The sequence below is a fragment of the Gopherus flavomarginatus genome, chromosome 6 (assembly GCF_025201925.1).
Source record: "Gopherus flavomarginatus isolate rGopFla2 chromosome 6, rGopFla2.mat.asm, whole genome shotgun sequence".
Taxonomy (NCBI): domain Eukaryota; kingdom Metazoa; phylum Chordata; order Testudines; family Testudinidae; genus Gopherus; species Gopherus flavomarginatus.
In genome coordinates, this window is record NC_066622.1 from 25,471,047 (window position 1) to 25,493,979 (window position 22,933).

Sequence of the window (22,933 nt, forward strand, 5' to 3'; positions counted from 1 at the left end):
CCATGGTTATTTGTTTTCTGATACAGCTTCCTGGCTATTTAGCCCATTGATTTTGCACATGCAAATATGGATATTGGATTATTAGACTGCATTTTTACTTTTCTATGAAGGAAGAACATTGTGACTCTGAAACTGTTTCTAGTTCTTGTCTAATTCAAATTCAAAATAGAGACACATTTAATTGGATTTCCTGGATTTCTGATCATTCAGACAAACACAGAACTGCCCACTCAAATATACTAGTTTCACTTGCTAAAAAAATCATAATGCATGTAATGCAAGTTCTGCATCACAAACTCATATAGTACATCAGCTGAATAATATTTACCCCAAAACAAGAGTTACATGTATAGTAATTAAAAATTAGGATTAACTGACATTTTCAGAAGTCTTGATATAAAATTTTAGGCGAACATTTTCAAACATAAAACTACTGCAACCTAAAGTTTTGCACCTAAGTCCATATGTATGCACCTAAGTAAGTGGCCTGATTTTCAGGAGCTGAGCTCTGAATCAAGTCAAAGATTTAGGGGCCAAATTCTGTACAACCCTATTGATGTAAGTAGGAAAGCTCTGGGTGTAAGCACAGAATTTAACCCCTAAGAACTTAACTTTAGGCACCCAGGTTTAAAGTGTTGGTCTTAGTGTCTTGATAAAATTGAGAGAATAGAGAGGACTGGTGCTAATGTAGTTCCAGTATAACTGTATAGCTCAGTGGTAAAAACTGCATTAATGGAATGCTAAGATCCTGACACAAACCTACTAAAATCAAGAGGTAAGGTTTCTGTGACACTAATATTACATGATCATATAACATGAACAAGGTGATCTACTTTAGTTAAATGTAGATTTTACAAATATGGATTAACTACATGCAGGTATCTGAATATGTAACAATAGTAACATAAAAGTAAACTTTGGGTGTATGTTTTGGTTTTTAGACCAGAATTAGAAGAGGAGAGGAATGCTCTCATCCTTCAGTCTGCAGCCAATAAAAAACAACTAAAGGAAATTGAGAAGAGAATTTTAGAAACCTTACAGTCTTCTGAAGGGAACATTCTGGAAGATGAAAGTGCTATCATGATCTTGGACTCTGCTAAAATAATGTCTAATGAGATCACCAAGAAACAACAGGTAAGGAATGTTAGATTTTGTTTTCAAATTCAGTGGTTATTGTGTACACAACCTAAAAGCTTGCTGGCTGCCTGGAAGACTGTGAATTAGAAGCAAAATTCTATGCTTATGAATGGAAAAGATCAATTTATAAGAAAAAGAAAAACTGTTGAGCAAACGCTGAAATCCTTGTTCGTAGTTATATCAGTCCTTACTTAGGCAAAACATCCATCTTCAAAGGCAGTTGTGCCTGAATAAGGATTGAGTAAGAGATAAGACCTTCAGGATTTGTTCCTCTATTAACGTAGTTGTAAGGGTCTAATTTTTAAATGAACCAAAGCCAGTCTTTTAAGGAAGTCAGTAATGGTTTAGCAGCAGACATGGAACTAGGAGACAGAAACTCCAACTTCTAATACTGTCAATGCCTCTGACTCATTGCATGACCTCATGTGAGTCAGTTAACCTGTCTGTGTGTTAATTTTCCCACATGTAAAATGCGAATAATAATATTTACCTTTAGGACATCACAGAGAAGACTGGGTGGATTAATTAAAATTTTTGTGGTACACTGAAGGTGGGAAATGTTATATATGGGTAAGCATAGCGGACCAGATTGTCCCCCAAATGGAAAACCTGCATATGGGACAAGAAACATTTTGACTGCCCGTTATATGAGTTTTCTGTGAATTATCTTGTTAGTGGGCAGTGTACCATGCTAGGAAAATGGCAGAGGGTTTGGCCTCTACATTTGCAGATATCCTGAAATAAGACCTTCTGGGAAGAAGGTAACATGCTGCAATACCTTCTTATTGTCCACTGCTCTTGAACTACATTTTTGGGAGGGTCCACTGTGAATTTGGGGTAGTGTGGACACAATTTCATTGTATTGGCCTCCGGGAGCTATCCCAGAGTGCTCCATTGTGACCGCTCTGGACAGCACTCTCAACTCAAATGCCGCTGAAGGCACCGGCAGCTGAATGAGCTGCCACTGAAGTTCCGGCACTGTCAGTGGCGACATCTCCTTTGAATCGGGCCCCACAGTGCCTAAAGCCGGCCCTGCCCTAATGCATGCGAAAGTTTTGCAGCCACTGGAAATCATCCGAGACCCGCAACACTATGTGGTCCCACCAGTCTGTGCTTGTTTCCCGGGCCCGGAATCGGCGTTCCATGGCATGAGCCTGCCCCAGTGTCACCAGGATGGCCAAATTGCCGGGGCCCGTGCTTTGAGAGAAGTCTATGTCCATGTCCTCATCACTCTCGTCACTGCAGTGCCGTCACCTCCTTGCCTGCTTTTGAAGTTTCTGGTGCTGCATACACTGCAGGATAATGCACATGGTGTTTACAGTGCTCATAACTGCCACAGCAATCTGAGCAGGCTCCATACTTGCCATGGTATGGCGTCTGCGTGGAAAAAAGGCGCATAACATTTCTCAACCATTGCTCTCACTGAGGGAGGGGCAACTGACGACATGGCTTACAGGGTTGGCTTACTGTACTGTTCCCGCAGTCTCCGCTGCCAATTGGAATTCTGGGTTGAGCTCCCATTGCCTGATGGGGCCAAAACATTGTCGTAGGTGTTTCTGGGTACATGTCATCACCCCCCCCCCCCATGGAAGCAATGGCAAAAAACGGAAGGACTAAATCTCCATTAGATGAAACTTAGAGAAGGGAATGACCTGGAGTCATTCCCATTTATGTCCAGGTGCCCCCAACCGACCTCACTGAGGCTGGCCAGGAGCACCCATGTCTGCCCAGGAGCCTCCGACCGCCCTCACCAAGGCCAGCTAGGAACAACCAGGAGACAGCAGCCGCTGTACAATATAGCTGCTCACCATCTTTGCTAACTTGCAAAGGCACGGAGCTGCTGCTGTGTAGCACTGCAGTACTGCGTCCGCCAGCACCACCCAGGAGACGTACGGTGACAGTGAGCTGAGTGGGCTCCATGCTTGCTGTGGTATGTCGTCTGCACGGGTAACCCAGGAAAAAAGACGAGAAATGATTTTTTGCCATTGCTTTCACGGGGCAGGAGGGAGTGGTTGCTGACGACATGTACCCAGAACCACCCGCGACAATGTTTTTGCCCCATCAGGCACTGGGAGCTCAACCCAGCATTCCAAAACTGTGGGATAGCTACCACAGTGCAATGCTCTGAAAGTCGACTCTAGCCTTGGTATCGTGGACACACTCCGCCGACTTAATGGCCTTAAGTGGGGACACACACAATCAACTGTATCAAATCGATTTCTAACAGATTGACTTATATTAAATTGACCTAATTTCGTAGTGTAGACATACCCTTAGAAGCATTAGAAACTGGGGAGAACGATCTGGTTCACAGTCATCCTTTAGAGCCCTATTGTTCTAAAGTAATGTAGATGTATCTGAAAACAATCTTCTAAAACGCTCTGTGTTCTGAAGCACTCATGTTTCATGCAGATGTGAGGTTACAGATGATGATTTGTCCTCAAGTCTGAATTTCCTTGCTCTTTTTTTTTGTAAGATCTGTAATGTCAATTTGATATGATATTTGTGGCTCAATGTGTTTTAATCTTTTTTATGAAAGGAGGGTTTTGCACAGTTAGTAGATTTTACTTAGTACTTGTACAGGTTCATATTCCTAAGCAAGAAATAGGGTGTACATTACGCAAGTGACAGTAGTGAAGATTTCTTCCTGTCCTGAGAAATTACATGTTTCCACCCCAGTTGCTGGTGTCTTCACCTTTCACACTGGCAGTTCATTGTAAAACGTGGAGTCTGTAAAAATTGCTAAGGCAAGTGCTCTATTTATATCAGAGAGTGATTTCCTCTTCCGTGGCATAAAGACTGTCTGCTTATAGAGCCAAGTTAAGCTTGTGGTATCTGTCTAAACAGTGCAAGTAAGCACTAAATTATCATGCAGTTACCTTGCTTTAGTGGCATACAGTGTGGCACTTCTAGGCCAGCCTGTTAACATAAATCCAGTAGTGCTCTCTGAAGGACTAAATTTTTTCATAAGGAAAGGTAGAGTGGCAAAGCTCTAAAGAGAGTGACAGAATTCTCACTAAAGCTCATATAGGAGAGAAGGTTTGGATAATCAGTAACAGTTGCTTTCAGAAGGAACCTAATAAATTCCATATTTTATGTTTAAGACGCAAGGTATATTTCCTTGCATGGTGACCTACTAATACATTTCCTACAATATTTCACTCAGGGTATGGCTACACTTGAAACTTCAAAGCGCTGCCGCGGCAGCGCTTTGAAGTGCGAGTGTGGTCGCAGCGCCAGCGCTGGGAGAGAGCTCTCCCAGCGCTGCAGGTACTCCACAACCTGATGGGGTTTAGCTGCGGCACTGTTTACACTGGCGCTTTACAGCGCTGTATCTTGCAGCGCTCAGGGGAGTGTTTTTTTCACACCCCTGAGCGAGAAAGTTGCAGCGCTGTAAAGCGCCAGTGTAGCCAAGGCCTCAGTTACCTAAACTTTTTCATTATACTTGAACAGACCTATCCAAATATGTGCAGGGAGCAAATAGAAATATAAGAAAATGGAGCAAAAATCATTCCAATCTTTAGACTATACTCTCCATTTTTCAGTAACATTAATGTTTTTTGCTGCGTTGGAATTCATCCTTGTGATGTGCTTAAGAAATACATAATAGATAAATGGGGTATTTTCAAAAAGCTGACAGATTTACAGGTATCTGTAAACTTTGTTTTGGTGACATATATATGAAAAATAACTTCCCTTCCATATGTGTACATAATTCTCTTTGATACCAATGAGAGTTAAGTATGCATTGGTGGTGACTAAACATCTTTGAATTATCAAAGACCTTACAGCAATAAAATATCAGTGATTCTGTGTTTTAACTGTTACTGTCCTTAAATTCCATTTGTTAGCACCTAGCTACATTAATACTATAATATAGACTTACAAGTAAGAAACAATCCTTCTCTCTTTATGTTAGCTATATTCTAAGTTATTTAATTTCATATAATATATTTTATAAAAGGCAAATATATTGTTAAATATCGTCTGTTGGAATGTTTGATTATACATGAGCAATTTGAAATCCAGTCATATTTCCAGACATTAATGGTGAAGTGTGACACACCTGATGCAGAGGAACAAGCCTGAATGGTTTTGCCTGGTTTTGTCTTGGTCTTGACTACCTTAGGCCCCAGTACTGCAATGAGCTGTGTGGGGAAGATTGTGAAGTCAAGTGGTCTTTGTGAGAGTGCACCCACCCAGGGCTCATTTGAGGGTTAGGCCTGAGACTATAAGTATTTTGGAGCATGGAAGGTGTCTTACTCTGTGCTTATAAAGTGTCATATATATTTATTTTTAATGATAGTATATACTAATAAATTCTTTATGTAGAAAGAAAAATATGAAGAGAAAATCTTTTACAATGTTTGTCATTTTGTTTAGGTTGCTGAGAAAACAGAAATAAAAATAGCAGAATCTCGAGAAGGCTATAGACCAATTGCAAAGCATTCATCGGTGCTCTTCTTTAGTATTGCAGACCTAGCTAACATCGACCCCATGTACCAGTACTCTCTCAGTTGGTTTGTTAATCTCTATATCAACTCTATTCATGACAGGTAAGTACTTTATTTCTCTTCTGATCAACAGTTCCCTCCATTTAAAGCATTTACCTCACTAAATTAGGCCTCCCACTTCTGTTTTGTCTCACTGAGGCCCAAGTTTTTAGAAATTATCTCTAATTTTCGTGTTTCAAATTTGGTCCAGCAAATATCAGCATCTGTATTTTTGCCTCTGCAGTTTTATAGAAACAATAAGTCTCTGAACTGGTTGCCCACAGTGCAGCTAGGATGGGCTCAGCTCCCTTAATATGCAGGTCAGATAGGAGGTCCAAGTTGTGGTGAGGAACCATCAGCCACTGACTCTGCCCTTTTTAAACACAGACTCTCTAAACACAAAACATCTTTTATTAAGAGAAGCAATGTGATTGTTAACTTCCAAGTGGACAGTTCTCCCACCACCACCACTCTTCTTAATATGTCATACAAAGAATAGTATTCCGTATAGTAATCTGCTGCAGTGTTATTTGTAGAGGATTCCAAATCTGGTGTTGAAACAGAACCAGAGGCAAAAGTAAGCTGGTACGGGCCGGTACAGAGGACCGGTAAGAAAAGGAGACTGACTGAGGGCAGGAGAGAGAAGCCTGCTCCCTGCATGAGAATAGTTTAAACTCAGCTGTTCCCTGATGGTTCAGCCCCCAGGGCTAGGTTTCTGGCATCCTTGTTAATTTCACTCACAGTAGCTGCGGGGAGGGGGCCAAGAGGAGGGTGTGTTTGACCATGGCAGGGGCAGTCCTTTTCTCCCCCCTGGGGTGAGGGGATCTGTCCAATACTAATATACACAGCAAATACAAGCATTTGGCTGCACAGCTTAAATCCAGAGCTGATAATAGCAGGTGGAAGGGGAAAACTCACTGTCACATTGGTTTCTCGGCTTCTCCGTCCCCGTCCTCCAGCCAGGCTGCAGACAAGGCTCTGCATTCCTCAACCCCCCCCCCCCCCACCATTCCCAGCAGGGGTTCTCCTCTAGGCTCTAGCTTGCAGTAGGGACACTGGCTGAGATGCCTGCTGCTGCTGCCTGCAAAAGAACAGTTTAAACTCAACTGTTCCCTGTGCAGTTCAGTGCCCAGAGTTAGGAGCCGTTTCTGGCATCCTTGTTAATTTCACTCCCAGTTGTTGTTGAGTGTGTGTGACCATGACAAGACCAGTTCTTTTCTGCCCCCGAGATGAGGGTATCTCCTAAACACAATCAAAATGAGGAACCATTTCCAAGTTCAAATCTATCCCATTCCTTCCCCAGCGGAGGATCATGGTTGTGATGTCCAAACTGCTTGCAGATCCTCTTTGAAATGTTACTGTTTAAAAAAAACAACACAAAAAACATGGAGAAGATGGTGGAAAGATGTGTCATGATGATTAGGGTTTATTTTGGGCAAAGCAATTTTGCTAAAGCAACTAAAGATTCACAGGGAAAGCAAATAGCCCCCATAGACAAAACCACAAAGGGATTGGAGGGGAAAACTGAATATTCAGGGAAATTATTGTGCCTGCTTTGAAAGAAATAGTAGTTTTCATTCCAATCTGCCCTCTTTATATATTGATTTAAACACCTGAAATGTCCTTAGGACATCGAGTGCAATCTCAGATCTCTTTTTTTTTTGTTTTGTCCTGCCTGCAGAGTGCAGAGGCTGAAATTGACAAAACTTTCTCTAAATATCTTGTATATTTCTTGAAGGCTATTCCAGTTGTCCTTCATTCTCCCCTGACGCCCTACCCGCCCTGCCCCCCCCGCCCCCAGGCTCCCTCCCTTGCTTGCTGGCTGGCTGTGGTTTTTGCCTTGGTTACTTACTCCTTGGCAGACCCAGCCCAGTGGCACCTGCTGGCTCTCTGCAGGCAGCAACCCACAGGGGCCGGTTGCTGGGGTCGCTGCTGGTTGGTGGCAGTCTGCAGCTGCATTGTTTGTGACACATTCATACACATACACATACATACAGTCAGAGGTGAAAGTAAGCCGGTCCAGTGCGGCGTACCGGCAAGAGCCAGTATGCCGTGCTGAACTGCATCAACTTCCACGGCGGGGATTGAAAGGGCTCTGGGCTGCCAGCAGCGGCGGGCAGCCCAGAGCCCTTTAAATCCCGGCCGCAGCTCCGGCAGCTGGGCTGGGGCGGGGATTTAAAGGGCTCCAGGCTTCCCTCAGCAGCAGTTGCTCTGAGCCCTTTAAATCCCTGCCTCAGCCCTGCAAAGCTTAGGGTTGCCCCTGGCTGCCAGAGCCCCGGGCCCTTTAATTTGTCCCTGAGCCCCAGGGGACTCCCAGCCACCTCTGCAGCTGGGAGCCAGTGGTTGATTTAAAGGCTCTGGGTCTCCCAGCCACAGCTGGTTCCCCAGAGCCTTTAAATCTTGAGAGGCCACACCTCTTCCAGGAGAGGCCACGCCCCCCTCAGGACTCCGGCAGTACCAGTAAGTTGTATAAGTTACTTTCACCCCTGAACAGAACCCATAATGAGTGGTGAGAGTTCCACCACCTGAGTACAACAGAGATTACAATTAATCGTTTAGGCTGGGTTATTCAAAGGAGCCTAAGGGAGCTAGCTGCCCAACTCCCTTTGGATGCAGTTGGTTGCCTAACTCCATTAAGTGCTTTTGAAAATTCCAGTCCTAACCAATATCCTGCCAACCCTTTCAAAAAGCTTTGGATTTCTTATTTAGTTGCCTGACTCAATATGTGTACAAATGTTCTTTTTTAGTAACAAATCCAAAATTTTGGAGAAGCGTCTTCGATACCTAAACGACCACTTCACATACAACCTATATTGCAATGTATGTCGCTCATTGTTTGAGAAGGATAAGCTGCTGTTTTCCTTTTTACTTTGCTGCAATCTTCTCATGTAAGTTTCATCTTTTTTTCTAGCATCTCATAATGCAAGACAATGGTTTTTCTTAGATTGAAAGTATTTACAAATAATAGAATACTTGCGTACATATGATGATAACTTAGTCTTTAATGCCTAGTCGTGAAATGTGAGTGCTTTTGCTCCCATTGAAATCAATGATTTCGTCAGTGATTTGGGTGGAAAGATGAGACCTCCAAATGTCTTATTAATTTTTTCCTTTTATGTCTTTATGGTACTCTTCGAAGGGGTGGATGATGTTATCTAATAATAATACAATGTGAACAGTTGCCATCATTTTAAAAATAAGGTTTAAGGAAAAATTCTCCAAGCGAAAAATCTGTTTTTCTGGCAGTTTTGTGGGGCATATCACTCCCCCTTTCTTGAGGAGCCTTTCTTTTTTCCATCTCTCCTCTGTCTCTGCTTTTCCTTCCACTGTGCGATCTAGACTCTTCACTCTGGCTGTCTGGCTGTGCTGCTGCTTATGCACAATGTCGTTTGTGTCTGTGTGCATTGAGGGAAGAAAGGAAGGCACACATGGCTTCTTGGAAACATCATAATCAGTTAATATGTGCATACATTTTTTAATAATCAGGCTCACCGACCATATTAATTTATATTGCTTAACTGTAAACCATATGAATTTATAGTGAATGCTAACATCTTATGCATCATATCCACACTGCCTTATCCATGGGAGGCCCTTCTTGAGCTGATTTGTAAGGCCACAACCATCTCCTCCTTTGCATTCTTCCTCAAGATCCATCTTTGCCATGACACTTACACTTACAGGAAATCAGCCAATGATTGATGATTTGGCTGGGACACAGATAGCAGTAGCTAAGACCTTTTATAAGTAAAAATAAGTGAATTATATACATTTGATTGTATCTTTCTTCCCTTACCCTTAATTTATCATTTCTCCTTATAATGTTTGAAAATTGCCTAGTACAATGAGGCCCTGAGACCTCAGATGCTACTGCAATATGAATGCTGCAAAATAAAAATGGAACATAATTTATTTAAAACAGCTTTTGCTTTATACTATGTCAAAATGCATTTTTAATATAACTGTGTATTGCTTACAAGCTGTTTTGGCATTCTTCTGAATTTAGGGATAGGAAAGAGATAGAACAACAGGAATTTATGTTCCTGTTAACTGGAGGAGTGGGTCTCAAGAACAAGTACAAGAATCCAGATCCATCTTGGCTACAAGATAAGAGCTGGGATGAACTATGTCGTGCAAGTGATTTCTCAGCTTTTAGAGGACTGAGGTACAGTAAAAATCCATTGTGAAATTACAAAAAACTACATTGACTGAAGTATATTGCATACATTTAAGCAATATATCTGAGACTTTTTCAGACCATGCCTGAATATCAATGTGATATTGATACCTGTACAACATAAATTGTGCCTCAGCTTCAGAAGTGAGTCCCTCTTTGTCACACATTGTAGGGAAGTTGCTCAGGGGGTTAATTAATTAGAAGGTTGTTTCATGTTTTATTCACCTAATTGTCAGAATGAATCCAATCAATTCCCAGATAAAGAATTTGTCTTTCTGGAGAGAATTGTATTAGTTTCCCAGTGAAGTCTCTTCCTGGTGGAAGAATCTTACTTTGAAAAGGAGGCAGCTGTGGCCAGGTGGAGTCCCTAATAACAGAACTCTGTTGCAGGTTTAAGGGTGGAGACACCAGGATAAAATCATGGCCTCACTGAAGTCAATGGGAGTTTTGCCATTGATTACAATAGGGTCAGGATTTCACTTTAGGATTTTAGAGCCAGTGCAAAGGCACAAGCCTTCCACATGAGTCTGCTGCGGATCCCAGGGCATCTGTGGTGTTTGGGAGTGGGCACTACAGATCATTTCTTGAAGGAGCAAACCTCATTCTCTGATAACACAACCAGTTGTTTGGAGTTCTCCTTCCTTTAAATGTAAGTTTTTTTTCTGTGTGGAAGAGGTGGGAAACTGGTCTAATGTGAGAACCAGTCTGTCCCCCACTCATGAGATAACCTATGGCAGGGTTTGCCAGGGGAGGAAAATTCCACAAGATTCTTTTTTATTGAATTTCCTTTGAATTCTTCTGTTGGGTAGTGGCGTTTGTCACACACAAATATAGAAAAAATAGGGAGTTCACCTCCCAGAACCCATGAATCTCCTGAGATTCAAGCAGACTTTGGGGGATCCACTGGAGACCAAAGCCATACAGATGGCCCCTCCCACTTCCCAGCGCAGAAGTCAGATAAGAAGTTGTATAATAATATACAATTTTTTATTGGTTGAGAGGGGGATAATGCATGTTGAATAGATTTTATTAATTGTACTGCATATGACAATACTTCATTTTTCTTTCTTTAATGAAATGAATTAACGAAAACCTAAACTCTAAGCCTTTACAATAACAGACAGTACTTTTTCTTCTAGGAGTCATATTTCTGAAAATGCAAGTGAGTGGCGTAAAATCTATGACAGCAAAGAGCCACACAATGTTCCTTTACCAAAACCATGGGATAAAACATTGAATGAACTACAAAAGATGATCATTCTTCGGTGCCTAAGATCAGACAAGGTAAAAGGACATGAAAACATTTGTTTATAGACAATTACTTGGCATGTAGTACACTTTGATAATTATTATTACAACTATGTTCTTTGAGTGCTTGCCCATATGTATGCCACTCCTGGTACTCATATGCCCCATGCCCTTCAAAGCCATATATTTTGGCTACCAGTACGTTTTGGAGTTGCTCATGCACTCTGAGTGTTCTTGTGCTCCTGTACCCACGGCATAAAGGATGGAGTGGGCCCAACTGCCCCTCAGTTCCTTTTTAGTGCCTATGGCTATGAAACCTTGGTAGAGTCCATGTCTTGGTGCAATCACCAAATCTTTTTAGGTATAGTTTTTAGGCATATAGTTTTAGGATTAGGTTGGATTTAATGTACATAATATAGTTTTGCCCACTTGCAAATACTATTTTAGTTATTTTTTCTTCATTTGATGAAAATATTTTCATGGTACCATGAGTTAGTCATGACTGAACTGAAGTTTCCCAGCTCTTCATGTGAAGCAGATACATTGCTTAAAGACAGTCACATGAGCTTTTTTTTGTCTTGGGGAAGGGTGCATACCTGGAAATGTTCTATCTGTCAGTTCTTTTAAAAAAGGATGCAGATGGCTAAGGAGGCTTGCCTCAAGCCTTTTCTTCCTGACCGTTAGTGATGCCAGCTGTGGATCCAGGAAAGCAACACCACCCTGGACATGAATGCTCTTTGCCCAGGGATGCTGTGGTGAGCTCTGGCTCAATCTCCTACTCTCAACCCCCTTTCTCAAAAATGGCCTTGTGAGGATCCATGGGTCTAGAACCTCGGTCTGCTACTCCATAATCGACCGTAAACATCGGTGGTAAAGCAGCATTTGCAGATTATGAGCTTTGTGGGCCCAAGCACCACAGGATATGCTGCCCACAGAGGGCCTGATTGGCAGTGCTCATGGCATCCTGATTGCTCCAGGCACACTACTTAAGGGGACACCAGGAAGTTGTGTAATGCGGCAGATCTTAGCCAACTACTATGGCAGATCTTACTCCTGCCCTGCTCCATTTGCTCCTGCCTTGTCATTAAGGCCTTGCTTCTGTCTAGGAGAGTATTGACACTAAAAATGGGCTCTTCCTTCTGGTCCAGATTCAACAACTGGTGTCAAGAACACAATGACAATTTCAGAAAACTAGGAATTGCATCCATTTTGGACTTTCTCCAGTACCATTATACATCAGGTGTCCACCCTCAGTAGCATGCTGTTTGCAGGATCCTTGGGGTCCCTGGCAGACATCCCACAGGTAACTAGATTCCTTCAAGCAGTCTGATTAGCCATATCAGTAGTCAGGCCATTCTTCCTGAAAAGCCATCCCTTTGAGCCTTTGACTTCTGTGTCAGCCTCTTATTTATCCATTAAGACTTGTTTCCTAGTAGCTGTCGCATCCACCAGGTGAGTGTCGGAGCGGGCAGCCTTATCTATACAGTAGCCTTATTGTGTGTTCCATGAGGACCAGGTGGTGCTCAGGACAACAGAATCCGTCCTCCTAAGGAATATTCCTCCTTCCACACTTCCCAAGAGGTTATGCTTCCTTCATTCTGTCCAAAACCACAACATCCAACTGAAAAGGCATGACACACCTTAGATGTCAGAAAAGCATTGAAAATCTATCTCAAATGTACAGAATCCATGAAAAGACTGGGCTCTCTATTCATGCCCTTCCACCCAAAATACCAGGGACTCAAAGGTTCTAAGTCCTCCATCACTAGATGTTTTAGACTATTTATTTTGAAAGCCTACAGATCATCAGAGGTTCTTCTTCAAGTGATTGCTCATATCAATTCCAATTACGTGTGTGCACCCTCAACGATTAACTATGCTTAACACTACAGAGAAAAAACACTATTAAACGATTAACTAACAACGAATGAGATAAGCTAGGGATTAGTGGAGCACTTAGGAAACCAAGAGACCACTGTTCCAACAACCGTCACGGGCGTTAAGAAGGAACTGAAGGGGGGTCGGGCCGGCAGGGTCTTATACAGAACGCCATATCGGCACCACTTCAGGGGGCTCCCCAGCCGGCCTGACAGGTAGCTGCTAGGGGAAAAAGTTTCCGACATCCGTGCACGCAGCATGCGCACACACCTAACTGGAATAGATATGAGCAACACATCTCGAAGAACAACAGTTACAGAAAGGTAAGTAACCATTTTTTCCTGTCCTAGAAGGGATCGAGGCACACCCTAAAGGTCCTTAGTCACCTCATGTGCAGAACGAGCAAGTGCATCCATTTTGGAAATTTGCAAAGTAGCCCCTTGGTCTACAGCTAACACCTTCATTAAGCACTGCAAGATGGACTTTCTATCTTCTACAAAAACCTCCTTTGGTAGGAAGGTGCCGCAGTGGTGGTACAGAAATAATATAGACTTTTGAGCAAGCTAACAAAAAGGGGAATACTTCTTTCCTACTGTACTTTTGTTTCATAATCCTCTCTACATCTGTTAGCTGCTTGCTATTTCCCAGCCATCCAGAATTGTGGGAGATGCTGAGCCACAGAAAGGAAAGTTTTTTTTACCAATAATTTACTTTCTGTTAACTGTGTGTCGCACAATTCTAGTCATCCTGAGTGACTTATGAGTCAAGTGTCAAATATTGAGTGGAATCATTGCCATAAGGCCATATTCCTTCATCTAATGTACATAGTTAATATCTTTGGAATATGTGTTAGCAAAGTTATGCAAGTTTTAAATCTTGGGAATAAGTAATATGGTAGAAAACAGGAGCAGAGAAGGCATGGCCAGACCATGCAATACCAAAAAGCTGATCTGCCTCTGTGAACTGCTAAGAAAGGAAAACAGACCAGACAGCTAGAATTGTGGGATCCACTGCTAGCATAAAGGAAATTATCACTAAGAAATTCTTAATCAGTCTCCAAACATATTAAGGAGGTATCTTGTTTATTCTCCAAGGACCATTCTTATGATATGTGTGCATAGGCACTGACTTTTGGTTTTGCTGGTGGGTGCCCCACCCTGGCTCTGTCCCCTCTCCCGAGGGCCCGCCCCTGCTCCCCACCTCCTGGTAGCTCTGTCTAGCACCTGCCCCAACCCACTCACTCAAAGTGGCAAAGGAGGTTTCCCCTCCTCAGTGTAGGAAGGGTTGCCTAGTGGTTAAGGCACAGGCTTGGGGCTCAGATGTTCTGGGTTTGATTCTCTGCTCTACCATAGACTCCCTGCTTAGCCTTGGGAAAGTCACATCACCTCTGGGTGCCCTAGATAACGCCTTCCAAATGGGGCTAATACTTCCCTGCCTCCTAGGCTAAATCCATTTATTGCTGTGTGATGATGGGGGCAATGGAGCTATCAAGGTTTTGGCATTCACAAAATCCCCAGCAATGTGTTCCACAGGTTGACTAGTATCCGAGGGGTAGCCATGTTAATCTGGATCTGTAAAAGCAGCAAAGAGTCCTGTGGCACCTTATAGACTAACAGAGGTATTGGAGCATGAGCTTTCGTGGGTGAATACCCACTTCGTCGGATGCATGACAAAATGGGTATTCACCCACGAAAGCTCATGCTCCAATACGTCTATTAGTCTGTAAGGTGCCACAGGACTCTTTGCTGCTTTTACAGGTTGACTGTGTATTGTGTGAAGAAATACTTCCTTTTGTTTGTTTCCTATCAGCTCTGAGACACCTGACGGTATATTTCCTGTAAAGACAAATGTTATCACCTTTTTCCAATGGCAATGTGTTTTCTTTTCCTGTTAAGTTACTCAGTAATTAGAAATCAAGTTTTAAATTTTGTAATCTATTTGTACAATGCATTTGATATTTCTTCTGCACAAATTAAAACACACTCCAGTTTAAGGTACTAAAGGTGTAAAGATTAAAAACATAAAAAACAAATATAAAAATTGAACTGGCATTTACAAATCACTGATCTAAAAGCCTGTTTTAGCCTCTGGAAGTAATTGAGTTTTATAATGTAATATAGAAACCCCTAGGACTGGTTTATGTCTCTCAACCTCCAGGATGCTTATTTTCATATCATGATCCACCTCATACACAGAAAATATTTACAATTCCAAGTAGTAGATTCCCACTGTTAATACAAGGTCCTCCTCTTCAGATTATCGACAGTGCCAAGAGTTTTTACCAAATGATTGGCAGTAGTGGCAGCCCACCTGAGAAATTAGGGCATACAGGTGCACCCATACCTCGATGATTGGCTCACCTGAGGGAAGTCACTGAAGCAAGTGGGGGCTCCATGTGTCAGATCCTTCATTAGACCCCTCATCTGTTTATCAGATTGGGCCTAAAGATCAACATGGCAAAAATCATTCCTGGCACCAGCTAACCCTAACCTTGTACTAGATTCCACAACAGCAACTTGGACAGCCACACATGACAATGCTGGCCAAAAAATAGTAGTCTCCAGCACACATGCTCTAGGAGTGGAATACATATAGGCAACACATTGTGAAGAACCGCAGTTATTATAAAGCAAGTAGCTGTTCTTTCTATTAACTACAAAACTGATTAAATAGAACCTAAGTGCAGTAAGTCCTGTTAAGATTTCTTTTTTTCCTACACTTCAAACTGCTAGAATTTCAGTGATATAACTGTGCAGGTCATCTGATGTGTTCTACTTCTACCTAAATATCCTTAGCCTATGTTTATAAATTGATCATTATAGATGATGGCTGAATATAACTCTAAAAGTAAAATTGGGGTGTTGGTTTACCAATACTACTCATCTCTTAATATTTTCTTCTTCTTAGTGATATGAAATTCTTATACTATTTGATTGTTTCAAATATATGTTCAGGAACACTTAATTTTTTTTATTGTCTGAGTCATAATACTGTAAGGACAATCACAAGTTGTTGTTTTTCATCTGTATTGACTATATTTAGTACTTCACAGCGCGTAAAACTGCAGAATTAACATTTGGAATAAAAATTGACATGCAAGTTTTTTCATAAATATATTTCCTCATGAATCAATCTGTACAGCAATAAGGGGTCTTAAAAGTTAGTGGAACTATACATGCAGTATACATTTTTTCATGGCAAAAAGAGACTTTTACTAGAATTTATGAGCAAACAGCCACTTTGGTCAGCAAATTGGATATATGTTGTGCCTGTGTCACACTGAATGGCAACTGCTTGAGGCCTGGTGCTCTACAGCCTGAAGAAATTGCAGCTAACAAAAAATATTGTTTTTTGTTAGCTGTACCTCACCTACTGAGATGGCGTTTCACCCCCACTCCATCCTGCCATCTCCTGAATCTATGAGGGGTTGCTGGGTTTCTTGTGCGTAGACTGGGAAATAACCATCCAAGCACTGGAAGTAGGCATTTAAAGCATAAGAAACTGGGGGAGTACACCCAGTTGTCCTCTGAAGAGGAGACCAAGTTATTGGAGGTGAGGCCTACAACCCAAGAACACAACCCGTTTGGTGTCTATTGGAGGAGTTATTTGGGGATTGGCAAGTTAGTGCAGTGTAACCGAGTAGATAAGGCCTCAGTATTATGGAAATATTCAATAAGCTTCCAAGCTTTTGAATATTAAATGAACTCAAATTCCAGACCTGTTGAGACTTCTACAAACTTTGTGTTAAAAGTCTCAAGGCCCTGATTCACCTAGTGCAGGAACGGTGGGGTGGCAGTTTGCACCTTCTAAATTCTGGGGCTGCTGAGTGGCCAGTTTGGCCCCTTGTGCAGGTTGAGGCAACCCTGAGTTGCCCCCTGGTTGCAGTGGGCCATCTTGCTGCAGTGTAGAATTGCTGGCCTTTCCCTTTCTCTCTCTCCTGCCCACCGCTTGCACTGTGAGTATTCTGCAGTGGACTCGTGGATGTTTGTGGCCCCTTTATATTGGCAGAGCTGGCACAAAGGAGCTGCTGGGCAACCATGGATTGGTCTCTAAGAGTGAATGTGAACTGTATACATTGACTGTGAGATATAGCTATTGAGTTGCTACGTTATCAGTATCCAACTCACTGTTTGTATAATGATTTAGGTTACCATAAATATGAAAGATGATACGGTGTATCCAACCAAATCTGATTTTATGTTATATTTGTGCTTACTAGTATATTTGCTTTTTTAAACAGATTAGTCCAGCAATAACAATCTTTGTAACTGACAAACTGGGGAAGAAGTTTGTAGAGCCGCCACCATTTGATCTAACAAAAAGTTACTTAGATTCAAATTCAACAATCCCACTAATCTTTGTGCTGTCTCCAGGAGCTGATCCCATGTCTAGTAAGTATCCACTATTCACTCACGAAAGCTCATGCTCCAAAACGTCTGTTAGTCTATAAGGTGCCACAGGATTCTTTGCTGCTTTTACAGATCCAGACTAACACGGCTACCCCTCAGATACTATCCACTATGGGATATTTTCCCATCTTTGAATCACTGACAGATAAAGACCTGTCAAAACGTCAAGTTTTTCAGATTAAGAGTCTGATTCTCCACCTCTTTGCACCTTATAGAGTCATTTGCACCTGTGCCAAATAGGTGTAAAGTGCTACCAAATCATATTGGTAGAATTTTGTCTTGCAGAATAAAAGGGATATGATTTTAAAATCAAATAGTTTGATGCATTGTGACAAAATTCTTATCGAAATAATATATCGTTGTTTTGCACTTTCAGATTTTAACAAAATAGTAGTATAGTTCTTTTTTTATATCAAATATAAAGCAGTCTTTTTAACTAATAAATGCTAAAAGATTGCATGTTTCATCCAAGATCTCTTGAAATTTGCAAATGACAAAAACATGGTTGGAAATAAGTTTCAAGCCATCTCGCTGGGACAGGGACAAGGACCTATAGCTACAAAAATGATTAGAGAAGGAATGGAAGAAGGGACCTGGGTTTGTTTACAGAATTGTCATCTTGCTGTCTCCTGGATGCCGATGCTAGAGAAAATCTGTGAAGAATTTAATAGTGACACCTGCCATCCATTCTTCAGACTTTGGCTTACCAGTTATCCATCACCCAAGGTACTTTTATTCCCAGTAGACCTAATTACGTTTAATAATAGTGTTCTGTAATAAACCATTTTGTATTACATGATAGGATAACCACACTGCAATTTTGGCTTGGATTTTCAAACTTGTACTCACAAAGTGGGTGTACATTTTTTAAAAAATCTCTCTAAGTAAAGGATTGTTGTGAATATACACATATAATCAAAATATAGTCAATATATATTAAAACAGAATGTAGTTCCTGAAGTCTGTTTAATTTTCCTCTAAGTCCAGGTCCAAATTTTTGCTGTTTGACTATTTTTGGAACAAATCCTGATGAAACACTATGTATTGCAGAAAGGTACTATTTTTAGTGAAAGCGCAGCTCCTTGCTTTCATCTAATAGTGTAAATATCAGCATTTTCAAATTTGAATTTTAAAATACATAATTAAAAGGTTATCTATATAGGTCGTAAACCTATATATATATATATATATATACACATATAAACCTATATATATTATTGTTAAATTGATTATGTAGTACCATAAATTTGCTTAGTGCTCTGCAAACATTTTAAGGCACATTCTTTCCTCTGAGAAGCCTACAAGCTAGGGCTTTGCACCTGCAAACACATACTTATTGGGAAAGAGGAAAAGGTAGAAAATATTCTTCAAAAAAGCAGACCTTAAGGAAGATTTGAAGGAAGAGAGAAGAGGCTCTTGGTAGATAAGATCAGAAAGACTGTTCCAGGTGTAGGAGGAAGCAATGATGAAAGGTGTAAAAATGAGAGAGGGAGCATACAAAGGGAACAGTAATGTGAGAGGATACATAATTTCATCAACAAAGGACAATTTTTTAATGATATTAGAAAATATAAAATTACAGAGCAGGCTTTTAAACATTTTTGGCATGAATGTAAGTCTGCTGAACAGAAGTGACTGTATTTTGACTGTGGATACGCATTCACACAGCTTTTCTTGCTGTCCATAAGAGGTTGCACACCTGCATCCAAGGGCTGAATTTCGCCCAGGTATATTTAATTTATGGGACTTCGAACATCAAGAAATTATTTTAAAAATGCAAATATATTTATACTGGAAATATCTCATTTTATTGGGTTTTTTTGACATCACCATACTCTCCTGTTGCAGTGTTTCTATTTATTTTGTCTAGTTTCCTGTAATCATTCTGCAGAATGGAGTAAAGATGACAAATGAATCACCTACAGGTCTCCGGTTAAATCTACTTCAGTCTTATCTCTCAGATCCTGTTTCTGATCCCGTCTTCTTCTCTGGGTGCCCTGGAAAGGAGCAAGTAAGTTGCTCATTCTTTGACATTTTTGATATATTTATTTACTCATTGTTATGTCCAGTGAAGGTTCTAATCTAAAGTGTTCCCTAAAGTTATGAGCTAAGGTTTGCACAGAGGATAAATAATTAGTGAATAAAATATTTCACACATGGTTATAGCTTAAATGACCATTTTGTCAGATGGAAATCCCCACACTGGTTACACTGCAATAACATTAGCCCAACTTGGTTGATTCCTACAACAGTGGCAATTATGGGTCCCCAGACAGAGAGCAACCCCACTGGGCTCTGCCCATGAAATATGGTTCTGAAATGAAATCTTCAACCAGTCCCATCCTTGTGAGAATGGAGCATGAATGAGACATGCTTCACCATACCACTCATTTTAGCCTCTAGTCCACCCTCCCAGCTCTTTAAGATATGTGATAAGATATGTCCTCAGTGTGCACTATTAGCACAAAGGACTTTTCTTCCTATAGAGCTGCAATAGGTAAATGGAAACTGAAGAAAACAATGAAATAAGTTCCTTCCAGGCAAAACTTGAGAAAACAAACATCAGGGTCCCTTCAGCCCATTAGTGAGACACACCTGCTAAACAAGTAGCAGTGAGGGAATTGGAGGTCAAACCCAGCCATGGTACTATTCTGAGGCATGGGAATGTTCCAGGGCAAAGATATAAAAAGGGTGTGGCACTCCAGAGGCCTTAGTTCCCTCCAACTTCAACCAGCTGAACGAAGATAGAGCTCCTCCAGAATTCTACCAGATCCATATATTATTTGGTTATAATTAGACTGGTTTGTTAGTGTTAATATAGTGTTAGATTTAATTTAGAAATAAGTTCTTCAGTGCTGGAGGAAAAAAAGATGACACAGCTGAAGGCTAAAAAGCTAGGATTTAAGAGGTACGTCTCATGCCTAGCTGTGATTCTGGTGGCAAAAACACATGCAGGGTGTTTATCATATTTGGTCGAAAGACATTCACCTTCAAAATACTTGATTTGCTCAACCTTCATGACATGAGCCCAGAAGGAAAGACAGAACAGGCTTCAGACTATCTTACTCCAGGAAACTCTGTCAGTGAAATTTCCTGGAACCAAGAGAGAGCAAGCCTCTAGCAAATCTTAGAAGCTTTCATTGACTCCAAGCAAGTCTGGAAGAAAGAAAATTACTTGTCTTTGGTGCTGTGCATTAAGGAATCTAGAAGTGTGAAGCACCCAAAGATCAAGACTGCTCAACAGACTGTGGGATCAAACTCTGTTTCTAGAGCAATCCACAAGAAAAGGACAAGGCTGTAATAGTGAGAACACAGACTCCATCCTTATTGGTGTTGGCCTCTTTTTATCAAGAACCAATCTGTGAGAAAGGTCCATCCGATCCAGTGCTATTTAAAGAACCTTCCCCAAGTGATGACTCTGTCTAAAACCAGAAGATACTCTTTGGAGCTGATTGTTTCAGGTCCGAAGGAGACAGGTTCGAGAGAGAAGATGAACAAACCTGTTGTGAAGGTTTAAAAGAAGGATCTGACTGCAGTGGTTGGTGGTTATAGCACAGATTCATTGATCGGATCTGTCTCCTTCTTGGTCGGTAATGAATCCGTGTGTCAGTTGAATAGGAAAGGAAAATTTTACTGGATAGAGAAGAGAAGGTAGATTTGAAGAAGTTAGGATTTCTCCCATATATCCACCACTTAAGACTCCTTCTGGGTCTCCAGAAAAAGGTTTTTCTCTATTATATTTTATTCAGCCTAGTCGGTTATTATCTTCACTTCCCTCAGGACTGAGAATGGCTTGAGATCAGACAACAGATCCAAAGAAGAAATTGAAATCATGCTCATCAATTTAAGCAAGTTCAGTCATTTCTCCCAGATCTGTAGGGCAGAGATATTTTTAGCCAGATCAGAGTATGGGGCTTTGGCCAGATTGTCAGGCTTCGCCTTGGTTTACATCAGTGGTGGGCAACCTGCAGCCCATCATGGCAAGCCGCTGGGAGGCCACCAGACCGTTTGTTTACATTTGCACAGCCGCCTGCAGCTCCCAGTGGCCGCGTTTCGCCATTCCCGGCCACGGGGAGCTGCAGGAAGCTGTGGCCAGGCCCACACCACTTCCCACAGCTACCATTGGCCGGGAACGGTGAAACGTGGCCACTGGGAGCTTCGGGCAGCTGTGCAAATGTAAACAAACGATATGGCAGCCCACCAGCAGCTTTCCCTGATGGACCACAGGTTGCCCACCACTAGTTTATGTGGTCTCACTGGCCTTCTCCTGTACCTTTTCAAGATACTCTTAGATATAAGAATTGACAACTCGATACTGAGGACATTCTAGCATCAGACACCCAAGGATATGGATTTGATAGTACATCAGAGTCCTGATAGAATGTCTACAGTGGTAAGAGACATTTTTTCTGAGGAAGAAGAATCGCTAGAGATCCAAAAGTCCTATCCAGACTCTGAACTTAACTTCTCCAGACAGAAGTGTAGGGGCGATTGCTACTTCATCACATTCAGATGATGTGGTGCTCTTCCAAGGACGTTAGAGATTCCCTTGATTCCTATTGAGAAATCTTCACATTTTAGAAGCAGCAACTAGACAAATCCTTTAGTGGAAGGATTATCTCAACCAGTTTTAAGCAATTTGGAATGACCCTCATAGCTCAGCTTATGTTAAAAAAGGCTAATGACCTTTACCTGTTTTCCCAGGAGGGAAATGTTGTGTTTCATATCTCTGTTCTCCTAATTCATTGGTAGTAGAGGCTGCACTGCATAGATGAAAGCATGCTCAGGCTTATTTTATCCCCTCTGATAAGGAAGGGAAAAGACTGGATGTTTTCCTCAGCCACTTCAGATATGAAAATAGTGAACCATTAAGCTGTAATGGCAAGATATCAGTGTCATCCTGTCAGGAAAAAATGTTGTATTTCATGAATACTCTCCCTGAGGAGCATAGGCGGTTAGCAAATATTCTTTTGGGAGAAGGACAGAATGTTGCTATCAGTTAAGAACTTTTTATTGTTGGTTTCTGTGTATGATGTAGATCCATCTACAGCTCTAATTACTTATATATTGTAGTACCTATTATATCTTAAAGGAGTGGATCTCTCTTTGTCAGCAGTCAAAGTTAATCTCTCAACAATCTCAGCATGTCTATGTCTCTAGAGATAGTAAACTGGTTTTTATTCATGATGTAGTCAAAAGATTCTTGAAAGGTCTTAATACTCTATTTCCACCAGTTAGAGAGCCTATATCATCTTGGGATTTAGTGCTTACACTAAGTGCAACATCTGTTTGAATCTCTGGGGAGCTGTACAATACCCTAGTTATACATTAAGACAGTCATCTTGATAGCTATCACTTCAGCAAGGTGCATAAGTGAATTACAATCACTGACGGCATATCCACTATTTACTGTCTTTAATAAAGATAAAATAATACTCTGTGCATACCCAAGAGTCTTACTGAAAGTTCTGTTAGATTCGAATAAACCTCCATCTGTAATGTTGCCACTATTTTTTCCCAAACCTCACTCAAGGTGGGGAGGCTAGATAACATCTACTAGATGTTAGAAGGTCTTTAGCTTTCTACTTTGC

The 22,933-nt window shown here is 41.3% G+C and overlaps 1 protein-coding gene across 4 annotated transcripts in view; it reads left to right on the forward strand.

Moving 5' to 3' along the window:
* The window catches only part of DNAH12 (dynein axonemal heavy chain 12), a 159,719-nt gene that overhangs the window by 123,340 nt on the left and 13,446 nt on the right, over positions 1-22,933 (forward strand). For 3 of the 4 annotated variants that reach the window (XM_050958411.1, XM_050958410.1, XM_050958414.1), the window contains 8 exons: positions 942-1,134; positions 5,521-5,693; positions 8,378-8,518; positions 9,637-9,795; positions 10,947-11,091; positions 17,174-17,324; positions 17,815-18,068; positions 19,213-19,353. In XM_050958411.1, the coding sequence (XP_050814368.1) occupies positions 942-1,134; positions 5,521-5,693; positions 8,378-8,518; positions 9,637-9,795; positions 10,947-11,091; positions 17,174-17,324; positions 17,815-18,068; positions 19,213-19,353 (1,357 nt within the window). Of the gene's footprint in view, positions 1-941; positions 1,135-5,520; positions 5,694-8,377; positions 8,519-9,636; positions 9,796-10,946; positions 11,092-17,173; positions 17,325-17,814; positions 18,069-19,212; positions 19,354-22,933 lie in introns of those variants that run through there. The other variant, XM_050958412.1, reaches the window with a different exon arrangement.